The sequence below is a fragment of the Crassostrea angulata genome, chromosome 3, assembly GCF_025612915.1.
Source record: "Crassostrea angulata isolate pt1a10 chromosome 3, ASM2561291v2, whole genome shotgun sequence".
Taxonomy (NCBI): domain Eukaryota; kingdom Metazoa; phylum Mollusca; class Bivalvia; order Ostreida; family Ostreidae; genus Magallana; species Magallana angulata.
In genome coordinates, this window is record NC_069113.1 from 30,716,275 (window position 1) to 30,728,351 (window position 12,077).

The 12,077-nt window shown below is 35.2% G+C and overlaps 2 protein-coding genes across 2 annotated transcripts in view; one reads left to right on the forward strand and one right to left on the reverse strand.

The window, feature by feature from the left end:
* LOC128175535 (zinc finger FYVE domain-containing protein 26-like) overlaps positions 1 to 7,921 on the forward strand; it is a 28,251-nt gene extending 20,330 nt beyond the window's left edge. The window contains exons 29-42 of the mRNA XM_052841235.1: positions 301 to 517; positions 664 to 824; positions 3,440 to 3,616; positions 3,897 to 4,062; positions 4,205 to 4,300; positions 4,392 to 4,451; positions 4,730 to 4,873; positions 5,225 to 5,422; positions 5,657 to 5,901; positions 6,040 to 6,208; positions 6,510 to 6,569; positions 7,016 to 7,198; positions 7,386 to 7,436; positions 7,545 to 7,921. Coding sequence (XP_052697195.1) covers positions 301 to 517; positions 664 to 824; positions 3,440 to 3,616; positions 3,897 to 4,062; positions 4,205 to 4,300; positions 4,392 to 4,451; positions 4,730 to 4,873; positions 5,225 to 5,422; positions 5,657 to 5,901; positions 6,040 to 6,208; positions 6,510 to 6,569; positions 7,016 to 7,198; positions 7,386 to 7,436; positions 7,545 to 7,712 — 2,095 coding nt within the window. The 3' untranslated portion in view covers positions 7,713 to 7,921. The remainder of the gene's footprint in view (positions 1 to 300; positions 518 to 663; positions 825 to 3,439; positions 3,617 to 3,896; positions 4,063 to 4,204; positions 4,301 to 4,391; positions 4,452 to 4,729; positions 4,874 to 5,224; positions 5,423 to 5,656; positions 5,902 to 6,039; positions 6,209 to 6,509; positions 6,570 to 7,015; positions 7,199 to 7,385; positions 7,437 to 7,544) is intronic.
* A 1,373-nt stretch (positions 7,922 to 9,294) lies between these two features.
* On the reverse strand, positions 9,295 to 12,077 carry LOC128175534 (39S ribosomal protein L11, mitochondrial-like). Its single transcript, XM_052841234.1, has 4 exons — positions 11,902 to 12,077; positions 10,451 to 10,546; positions 9,918 to 10,011; positions 9,295 to 9,666 (listed from the first exon to the last, which is right to left on the reverse strand). The coding sequence occupies exons 1-4, from the start codon at positions 12,049 to 12,051 to the stop codon at positions 9,401 to 9,403; spliced, it is 606 nt and encodes a 201-aa protein (XP_052697194.1). The 5' UTR covers positions 12,052 to 12,077; the 3' UTR covers positions 9,295 to 9,400.

The window sequence follows — 12,077 nt, forward strand, 5'->3', positions numbered from 1 at the left end:
AAGTGGTAAGCCTCTTTGGAATTTCAAGTCCTATAAATCACAATGCATGCATGTAATGATACAGTCATGACTGTCAACAGAAATAGATTAGACAGGTTGTTAAAACCATAGAAGGCATTTGTTTTAAGGTAATAATACTCAGTATTTTGAGTCTTATTATATAAATCGGTAGTGTTAACTTTTATAAACAGTTAATCTAGCTTATATGTGTATACAAATTGAATCTCTATGTTGTACATAGATAAATTTGATGGGCTTTTACTGCTGAGGATGTATGACTCTTCGATTTCTTTAATGTAGAAAACCAGACGTTGAGATTTACCAGCAGTCCTCTGACAACTTGTCTGGTTCCAGTCTCACATCACGGACATTCGGTCCAAGCTTTGCCACAATCCCAGAGCATGGGGAATCCATGAACCTTGCTGATGCTTTGCATCATTCAGAGCTGATATGGAAGCTGAAATCAAATGACCCTGTGCATAATAAGATGGTTCGAGAGGATTTCTATTTTGAACAAGTAAGTTCATGCAAAAATTGTTAAAATGTGTCTAACAGTGCATATTACGTAAGGAGCTGAAGAATATTTTTCAAAATGTAGAAACTCATAGAGTTAAAACTGTCTTTAGATTGAGTCTGCTTTGCTAACTTGATCTTACTCCACAGGCTCCTAGTACCTCACTGTGTCTGTCTCTGCTGGGTCTACACAGTAAGCCTCACAAATGTGGACAGCTGATGCTAGATCTGTGTGACAATCTGTCCCATTACCTGAAACCCATTGCCCCCGGGGTTCCCAACCCAGAGGTCGACTATGGTCTGGTTCTCAGGTTAGCTTTTCAAATTAAATAAATATGAATGAGTAATTTACATTACATGAACGTGTACTTTAAAATGAAGGCATAATTTTTAGAATGCTAGAAAAATCCTCAAGAATTTTTCAAAATACTTTTTAGCTCACCTGAGCCAAAGGCTCAAGTGAGCTTTTCTGATCACAATTTGTCCGTTGTCTGTCGTCGTTGTCGTTGTCGTCGGCGTTGGCGTTGTAAACTTTTCACATTTTCATCTTCTTCTCAAGAACCACTGGGCAGATTTCAACCAAATTTGGCACAAAGCACCACTAGGTGAAGGGGATTCAAGTTTGTTCAAATGAAGGGCCACGCCCTCTTTAAAGGGGAGATAATTGAGAATTATTGAAAATTTGTTGGTATTTTTCAAAAATCTTCTTCTCAAAAACTATTCGGCCTGAAAAGCTCAAACTTGTGTGGCGGCATCCTCAGGTAGTGTAGATTCAAGTTTGTTCAAATTATGGTCCCCAGGGGTAGGGAGGGGCCACAATGGGGGGATCAAATTTTACATAGAAATATATAGACAAAATCCTTAAAAATCTTCTTCTAAAAAACTATCAGGCCAGAGAAGCTCAAATTAAAATGGGAGCCTCCTCAGATAGTGTAGATTCAAGTTTGTTCAAATCATGGTCCCCGTGGGTAGGGTGGGGCCTCAATGGGGGGATCAAGTTTTACATAGGAATATATAGAGAAAATCTTTAAAAATCTTCTTCTAAAACATTATTAGGCCAGAGAAGCTCAAATCAAAGTGGAAGCTTCCTCAGGTAGTGTAGATTCAAGTTTGTTCAAATTATGGTCCCCAGGGGTAGGGTGGGGCCACAATGGGGGGATCAAGTTTTACATAGGAATATATAGACAAAATCTTTAAAAATCTTCTTCTAAAAAATTATTAGGCCAGAAAAGCTCAAATAAAAGTGGAAGCTTCCTCAGGTAGTGTAGATTCAAGTTTGTTCAAATCATGGTCTCCGGGGCTAGGGTGGGGCCACAATTAGGGGATCAAGTTTTACATAGAAATATATAGACAAAATCTTTAAAAATCATCTTCTAAAAAACTATCAGGCCAGAAAAGCTCAAATTAAAATGGAAGCATCCTCAGGTAGTGTAGATTCAAGTTTGTTCAAATTATGGTCCCCGGGGGTAGGGTGGGGCCACAAGAGGGGGGTCATGTTTTACATAGGAATATACAGAATTTTTTTTTAAAAATCTTCTTCTCAAAAACTATAAGGTCAGAGAAGCTTAAATTTGAGTGGAAGCATCCTCAGATAGTGTAGATTCAAGTTTGTTCAAATCATGGTCCCCAGGGGTAGGGTGGGGCCACAATTAGGGGATCAAGTTTTACATAGAAATATATAGACAAAATCTTTAAAAATCTTCTTCTAAAAAACTATCAGGCCAGAAAAGCTCAAATTAAAATGGAAGCATCCTCAGGTAGTGTAGATTCAAGTTTGTTCAAATTATGGTCCCCGGGGGTAGGGTGGGGCCACAAGAGGGGGGTCATGTTTTACATAGGAATATATCGAAATTTTTTTTTTAAATCTTCTTCTCAAAAACTATAAGGCCAGAAAAGCTTAAATTTGAGTGGAAGCATCCTCAGATAGTGTAGATTCAAGTTTGTTCAAATCATGGTCCCCAGGGGTAGGGTGGGGCCATAATTAGGGGATAAATTTTTATATAGGAATATATAGAGAAAATCTTTAAAAAAATTTCTTTTCAAAACTTTTTGGCCAAGAAAGCTCAAATTGTAACCATCCTCAGATAATGTAGATTCAAGTTTGTTCAAATCATGGTCCCTGGGGGTAGGGCGGGGTCACAATGGGGGATAAATTTTTATATATAGAGAAAATCTTTAAAAATCTTCTTCTCAAAACTATAAGGCCAGGAAAGCCCAAATTTAAGTGGAAGCATCCCAAGATCGTAAAGATTCAAGTTTGTTTAAGTAATAGTCATGGGGTATGGTGAGGCCACAATGGGGGATGAATTTTTACATAGGAATATATAGAGAAAATCTTAAATATCTTCTTTTTAAAAACTATTTGGCCAGAAAAGCCTAAACTTGTGTAGAGGCATCCTCGGATAGTGTAAATTCAAGTTTGCAAAATCACAGTCCCTAGTGATAGGGCTGGGCCATGACAGCAGTTTGAATTTTTACATAGGAATATATAGAGAAAAATCTTTAAAAATATTCTGGGAAAGTTTTCGGTCCAAAACTCAGTACTTAGTGTGAAAGCACAGGTTATGCAGATTTAAGTTTGATGAAACCATGATTCCCTAGAGAAAAGGGGGGCCACGAAATGCAGGGGGGGGGGGGGTAAATTGGAATAATGAAAAATCTTCTTACAGGTACAACAACAAAAGGGGCTTGGTATTTACCCAAAAAAAGAGGTGGATAAAAATTGACAGATTTTCTATTTTTTTTAGCAAGATCTACTGTACTTAGTTGTCAAGATATTTTGATACTGTAATGCTAATTTGATCAGAATTAAGGCAATTGTTGCTCAGGTGAGCGATGTGGCCCTTGGGCCTCTTGTTTTCCATTTTAGGCAAAAGTTAATTTAAGATGGACTCTTTAATTTTCATTCAATTTTTTTTTTTTCAAGCATGATGAAAACTTTACTGATGCATTCCAAAATGCAGTACATCAACATAGGAGACCCCCAGGGGCTGGTACGGTGTGAGACTTATCAGAGTCACCTTGATCTGCTGGGGATACTGGTCGAGGACAACTACACGGACCTCCCCACTCTACAGGAGCTCACCAAGAAAGACTACGTCACGTATGTCAAGGTTTCCATAGCCATACTTATATATTGAGGAGATAGTTGACTTCTTTCCATTTCTTATTATTTTGGGGCAATGCTGTCTCTTTGATTCTATTAAATATTGTCTTGAATAGGTGTTCAGTGTTTCATTGTAAAGGATATCTTTGGTTTCAAAACAATAGAAGAATAAATTCCTGTGAAAGTTTCTATGAAAGATTTTGGTCAATTAGCAGCCCTTTGCATTCATCAGTTTGAAGTGTCTTTTAGTGACATTCTTTGATTGTTTCATTGCTAGGCGGATGAGAGATAAGCTGATTCAGGTGGAGCGGCTCCAGTTAGCAGTGGAAGTATCCACTAAATGTGGACTGGACCCAGCTGGGGTGTGGGCAGCCTGGGGAATGAACTGCCTCATTAATGGAGACTTCCCACAGGCCAGGGAAAAATTCAATCGATGTCTGAAGGTCAGTTGTGTAGAATTTTATTGTAATTACAGCCTGTAAACCAATTTTTATCAGCATGCAAATAAATTTCATGATATTTAGAACCACATCTTTGCAAATATTTTTTGCTAGAAATTAATAATTATTGTTTTATGTCTTTTAGCCATTGTCTGACCGCAATCAAGTGATATATCCTCCCAAACTCCTAGCAGATGTGATTGACTTTCTAGAATCTACCCCATCAGCTGTTACTAAGCATGTGAGTACCGGTATATTGATTTGTAAAACTGAACCTGATTTTATCATGTATCTCTACTACATTGATGCTGATAATGAATTTTCGTTTTTAGTTACAGCTGATGAAAACCAAAAGAGGAACGTGGCAGGATTTGTTAGCAGATCCGTTATTGGTAAGATCATTTCATTAGGCCTGCACATTCTGTACAAAAAAAGCCCTTCCCATGCATTGAAATATGCTGAAGACAAAAAAACCCTGCATTTTTGAAGTACCGTAACTGGTACTCTTAGTCTGATTTGTCATGCAGTATGTCCATTATATAATTATTGGGTGTAATGCTAGCAGAATTTATAAATATGGCACATATAAATATGTGACTATCTAGGTACTGAATGGGTATATTTACTAGGAGTTGCATCTATTTATCAGCATCTTTATTCTGTGTTTAAGGTTACTGAGGAAGGTGATCCAAACTCCATACAATATGTAGAATGTCATTATTACCTCAAAACTTACGCTAGTTTCTACACCATCATTGACTTTCACCGCAGAAATGGAAGATGGATGAAAGCAGTGCAGTTTATACTAGATCAGGTGTGATAAATGTTTTGTTTTGAATTTATTGTTTTAGTGTGTAGAATTTAAGATACAGATGTTTTAATTCAATTTAATCCAATTCAGCTTATAAGCCAGGCTTATGTACATATTTCTACATGTCTTTTAAGAGTGATGTTTGGAAAAAGTCTTATATGACCTCATAGATAATTCATTTTGGAACTATAACCTTAGATTTTAGCTCTGGTGAAATCCACAAAAAATTGTATGTCATAAAGTAAATACATGTACTTACTGATTATTATGTAGCTTTAAGCCATGAGTTCAAAAATGGAAATCTTTTAAGTTCTTTAATAATTAACCGGTATGACTCTACCTGCATTCTTTTAGAAATGTTCCAAGGAAGTATTTGTGGAATCTTTGTTGATCCCTGCGCTCAAGGTTGGAGAACTTGGAAAGTTGACCGACCAGATGGTAATGTTGGATCCTTCCCTAGAGAAATGGAATCCCTATCTGACAGCCACCTGTCGACATCTGGTCAAGAACCGCCTGTATCATGTTCTGTATGAATTCCAAATATTCATGAAGGTGAGTATTGTTTCAGTTTCAATTAATCCTTAAAATCTTTTCCAATATTTTCCTGTTGATGTACCTGCCAATATACATGTACATGACTTAAGATTTTAGAACTTTAAAACATCTACCTATACATGGTTAACCATGGAACTGTTAAATAAAACATACATCTACACTAGTAGTTTCATTGTATTTACATATACAAGTGTATCATATACCATATATTGTTCTTTTTTTTTTTTACAGGATTTCATTCGAGCTGCCATGACCTGCATCAACTATTTCTATCAGGGTGGTGCTAACAGTTACCTGGATCTATACACCAGAATCAGCTACCTCCACACCGCCCTCAGACACATGCAGTCTTACCTCGACCCCTCGGAGTGGGGCAGTGTCAAGCGGCCCACCATGTCAGAGGAGTCCAACTTCAGTACCTCAGGTCAAAGTTCAGACCCTGTCAGACTGACCCAGTCTCCAGAGGACGTGTCAAGGTCAGTCTTTCTTGTTCAGGTTCATTTGAATTTTGGTGTAGAGAAATGTTTGCTAGGTAATTGAATCTATGTAGTCATGAGAATCAACACCTAAACTGGTTTTATGTCTTATTGTAATTGAATCTCATTATTATACAGAAACATAAGGACTGTGTCAATACAGATAGAAATAACAAAGTACCTGTACAAGTGCCTTACCAATCCTGACCCTGAGGTTACCATGCCTACCCCGGTCTCTGACAGCAAGAGACCGTACCTGCCCACCATGTTTGGTAACACCAAGACAAGGACTGATCTCGTCAACATGGTACATATGTCTCATCTTTATCAATCAGAGATTTGATTAATTTGCTCACATATATACATATTTGATATATGGTTTTTTGAAAAGTTTGTTATTGTATAATTTTGATGAAATGATGAAATTTTATTTTTTGGTGTCTTGATTTTTCAATTAATTAATTTTGCAATAAAGATCTTAATATTTAAAATACAAAATGTTGTGATTGATTCATACTTTGTTCTATATATTCAAAAAATTTTGAAGATACTTGTGACTTTCCCAACAGTTATGTAACACTAATTCTTATTCCTTTGTAAATTTGTAGGTTCTCCTAAGTGGAAATGACATTGCAACAGCTTTTGAACTGTCCTACAAAATAATTAAGGTAAACACTTTTTCCACTCTGATTAAAATCAGATCTTTGTAACGCTCCGAAATTCTGATAGTCGCTGAACAAAGTGTAGCGACATCAGAATTTGTCGGAGCGGATCAAAGATTTGATTTTAATCAGATTGACACTTTTTCTTCTCCCTTGCAGAGATTAGTTTGTGTAATTAAGTTGGTGATATCTCAAAATATAAGTGCTCCATAGTGTCATATCTACCCGGTAAGTTGTTTATGAAGAAATTTCATCCATTTGACCTTGAAATCATTAAATGGGAGCAAAAGGGGAGTAACTCAAGCAGATATGTCATCCGAAAACCTAGTCCTACTGATGAGCTAATTAGACAGTAGTTGATTTTAAAATGAATGCTTATTCTCCTATTAATATATTTGTGTGAACACTCTATCATCAAATTGTATATTCCTCTGTATAAAATTTTTAACTAGGAATATAAACTAGGCGGCACTGCAATCTTCACTCACGTTGCAAGAGAGATGGCCAAAGCTCGAAGGTTTGCTTATGTTAGATCGCTGCTGGACTCCATTGCAAAGGTTGGCTTTGGTGACAATGACACAGTGGATGAAATTGTCGGGGCCTGTATACTTGTCATCTCCAACAATCCATCAGAGGTAGGTGATTTTATTTTCAATATATATATTGATTTAACGTTTGCAATGTAGAATTACTTGATCAGTTGTTTTTGTGATGATTAAATATTGACTGTTTCGTGATCTTTTTTCCATGGTAAAAAATACCATGCACAGAAATTATATTTTTAATGAACATGGTGTTCTAATTAGATGAATTATTTTGTAGACAAAAGAAGCAGAAAACCTCATCAAATTATTGAAAAAGGATTCAAATAAAGTAAGCTCTATAAGTTCACTGAAAAGTTTCTGATCATTGATTATTTAACCATATTCAATGTTTCCCTTCATATATTTCCCCTTGATATATTTTCTTACTGATTTGCAGATCAATGCCTATATACTTTGTGGAAAGTTAAGGTCGGCCTACTTGATGGCAGTGAAATCTGAACGTGTGGAAGATGTCCAGAGAATATGTGGCGCCGCTCAGCGAATGGGACAGACTGCGGTCAAAAACATCTGTGACAAGTGGTTACAGCAAAGGGGAAAACCATGAAAAGTTCTGACAACAAGACTATATAAATGATATTTAAATCTGTTATTGTTGGATTACAATTTTTGGTGAAAGGAGAGCAAGAGAAACCAGATAGTTAAAATCAATCACTATTTATCATTTAAGAATGTTTAACCATTATATTGGTACATTTCCAGATTTCTTGATTTCATGGTGCTTAAATTGTATTTCCAGAAAACATTTGAAAATGTGTTCACATTTCTGAATTCCATTATTAGTCATATGTGAACCACTTTTTTGTGCCAAAGTAAGGCTAGGTGTTGAAGATAGTTAAGATTTGTACATGTAATTAATAGATATGTGAGCTGCATGTGATAATAGGATGTTTTTCATGTGATACATGTATGTGATATGAAAATGATTCCAATATTGTGTATACTGCTGTACAGGTATACTGTGCATGTATTTGGTTGTTTGCATAACATGACAGGATATTTACCGGTATGGGAAATCATTTTATCATGATAACCTTTACACACTATAAACATACACTGTACAAGCAGTGAATTATTGTCTGTGGATCATGCTTGATTAACTTGGTCGTAACAACAAGATATTTGTTTCTTGGACTGTATTATACATGTAAAATTGATATGTACAATTAAATTAACCAAAAATAGTACTCTCTTAAGCTGGTGTATAATTAGGGATCCTCTCTGCAGGTGCCCTTTAGTGATCAGCCTGCCCATCCGTCTGTCTGAAAATACTTGTATGGAGCATATTTTCTCTCCCTTGGCCCAAGCTGGGTCATACTTCACCAACAGAGAACCTCTGGGTAAAGGGTGTCCAATGACCTTGAACTAAGTTTCTAGGTCAAGGGTCAAGGTCATATCAGACCTCATTATAAAATCCTTGTCCAAACCATATAATTATTCTCTATTAAACCTATCTGGCTCATATTTTACATAAAAAGAGCATTTTCATAAAGGTGTGCAGTGACCTTGGATTATAGTTTAAGTTGAAATGTAATGGGCATAGCAGATCACTAGATCACTTAAAAACCCAGTTTTGGATCATAAATTCTCTCCTATTTGTCCAATCTTGCATAGATTAAACCAAAAGAATTACTATTGGTAAGGAGTTTGCAGTGACAATGAAGTTCTATTTCAAAAGGTTCAGGTCAAAGCAAAGTTCTCTGAATTGCTTTTCATCCTAATTACCTTTATTTAAGTGGGGCCAGTTGAGGTGGTCACCATCTCAATGAATGCTAGTAATTTATGCGAAATATTTAGTCATGCACATGTATTGTTGACTAAAGGAGGCAGAGAAATGCTGTGGCTTACAATTTGCAAAAATTTACACCCTCTTTAATGACAAGTACAATATAAACTGTAACATTATGAATGTTTTGTAGATTGTTAATGCCCCATATTTAGATCATGGTCTAGATAGTGACTTATCATCTCTCTATAGTACCGGTATAAGTGGTATGACCAGCTAGATTCATTAAATATTTTCAAATGCCAAACAGATCTAGAAATAAACAAGAACCTGGAAAACTAAAAAGATACAACCCTCCCTCTCCTAACAAAAAATAGTCATAATTCCTGGGCTAGAAAATCAATATAAAACACAGATATTTCACATAAATATTTTATTTCTGTCATAAACATTTCACTGTAACATAAAAATCCTTGAACATGTACATGTATCATCATTATGAAGTACGATTATTGTCTTAACAATTTTGCTTGTCGCTTAGCCTCCAATGCAGCTTCTTGTTCTTTCACAATTTCTTCCCTCTCTTTTAGAAATTTCCCATAATCCTCTGGTTTTAAGTCCCTCACAACCTCTATTCCAATGTTATGACACTGTCCAATTAAGCTCTTACAAATACATTCTAACGACATTCCACGGAATCGATTGTCTGAAGTCTCTTTGATTTTTGCGATTTCATATATGTGTTTCAAAGATAATTTGCCAGCAACTTCTTGCCCTATATAACAAAGGAACAGATGCATTAAATTTTAAGTATATAATTCTACATGTACGTTTATGCAGTTGTGTAGGATAAGGATTTAGTTTGCTGTGAAAATATTTAAAAACTACCAAGTCATTTTACTAGTCTGTACATGTGTGAAATAAAGAACAATTTTTACACTTTCATGAGGTTTAATCAGACTTCATGCTGAATTTTTTTTTGTGATATGGAAGACTAATAGATTCTTAGAAGAAAATGTTCTATACCTGGTTTCATGGCTGCTTTCTTTATACCTGCCGCCTGCTTTAAGAAATATGAGGTGGGAGGGCTCACAAGGGAAATACTATAAGTTCTGTCCACCTGGGGAAATAAAGTATATCTATATGATTCTTTTACAAAAAGAAAATAAAACAAACAAACATAACATAAGCTTAGGTTTACACATCTTTCAACTTAAAAGCATGTGGGTATACTTTAAACCTCATTAGTAAGAACATGTATACCGGTATATAGCAAAATCACTTCATAACTACCGGTACTGTTACATGTTAATTTTTGTGTGATCCACAGGTTTCTTAAAAATTCTTTTTACAATTTACAGTAGACTTACAGGAATTTTCTTTCAATTTACTGTAAAAGTTAGGAGGAACGCTGATAAAATTAATTTACGATTAAAGTGAACTGGTTTTGACCACAACAAGCGTTCCAACTTTACCAGTAGAATTTTATAACAACTGTCGTATAACACACGACAGAGGCACTTATACAACATGTCAGTCATAAACAACAGAGTACTTACATTAATTTTCAGATCAGCTATCAAGGGAACCTTTGGCTTGTATTCAGCAGTCATTGCATTGTAATCTTTACAAAATCCTGCTATTTGAACACCTCTCTATCAGCAAAAAAAGAGTAGAAAATAATTAAAGCAAAATAAAGCATACAACTAAAACTATTTTCATATTCAAACATTTTTCATTTTGATGTTCATTTCTCTAAACATTTGTAAAATGCAACATGAGTGTAATGTTAATTATATAAAATGTAACCAACTTTGTTACCAGGTGCTCAAAATGTAACAGACTATCAGAAATATTACAGTTGCTAGACCGATATAAGCTTTCGGGCATTTGTAAATTATAAATGTTAAAGAATTTTAATATATTAAAATATAATAAAATTTAATAGCCTGATGACCTCAACTTTAGGGACTTATGAAAACAGAAAAATAAATATTAATATGATATTGAAGCTAACTTGATTTAACATATGTGACAGATTTGATTTCCAATAACCTAACAACCCAGTAACCTAATAGCTTAATTGAAAGAACACTTGACAAGAGATTAAGCTGCCATAGTTTAAATCCTGGTCTGGTCCATCAAGATGTTATCATTTTTCCCATCCTGTTACAAAGTGCAAGATGTTTCAAACGAATTACAGGCAACTCATAACCAAACTAACTCGTACCCAAACAGATTTGTAATCAATTTGTTGAGTAAAATATGACTTCAATTAATATAATATTATGCCTGCCTTCAAAGAGTGAGAAGAATTTATGAATTTGTCAACCTAATTAATTGTTTTTTTTTAAAGAAAAGATTGCATGTAGACAGAAATTTTCTATTAAATGTTGATATAGGGGCCTCTTTGGCAAACTTATCGATGACATTATATTATAAAAAATTCTACATTCATTTATCTCATAATTTCTTAATTATTGTAATTATATCAAAACCTAACCTTTACAGATTATCTTTTACATTTACAACCCAAGTATCATTGTTTATGACCGGACCAATGGATTATTAGTCTGATTGGGTAGAAGTCCGTTTGGGTACGACTTCACTTTACTTTTGGGGTTCATGTTACAAATCATGAATGCATTGACTGCGCTAATGAAGCCTACTTGATAAGTTGGTCATCACTGGTTCTCAGAGAGACCTGAGACCAAATTGATAAGTTGTAAGGCACTAATTACTTTTAACCTGTTGTTGGCTGTTAACTTTTTAATGATAAACTGATATAGTTTGGCAAAGTTTAATTGATATAAATCATCAAATGACGTTGATTTAACAATTCCGTTATGTCCTATACAAAAAAAATACTCCCAATTTGCCCTGTAACAGAGCAGTACCAGTTAATGTGAAGAATCTACATGTATTACTTTATTTATTAATGTAGGCCTATTACTCAAGCCAGTCAATGCATGACAATGTGACCTTAAAACAACTTTGGCATTCGATTTACCTGAGCAAGCTGAGGACCCAGCGGTGGTGCTGCGACAGCTAAACCTGCCGGTATGATAACTTTAAGATACGGTGCATATTCTTGTTTGTTGGCGCCTGCTTTCTTGACATTTTTGCCAAGCTTTCCGGCTATTTTACCTTTCGACGCCATGCTTTTTTGATTATCGATCCCGATTG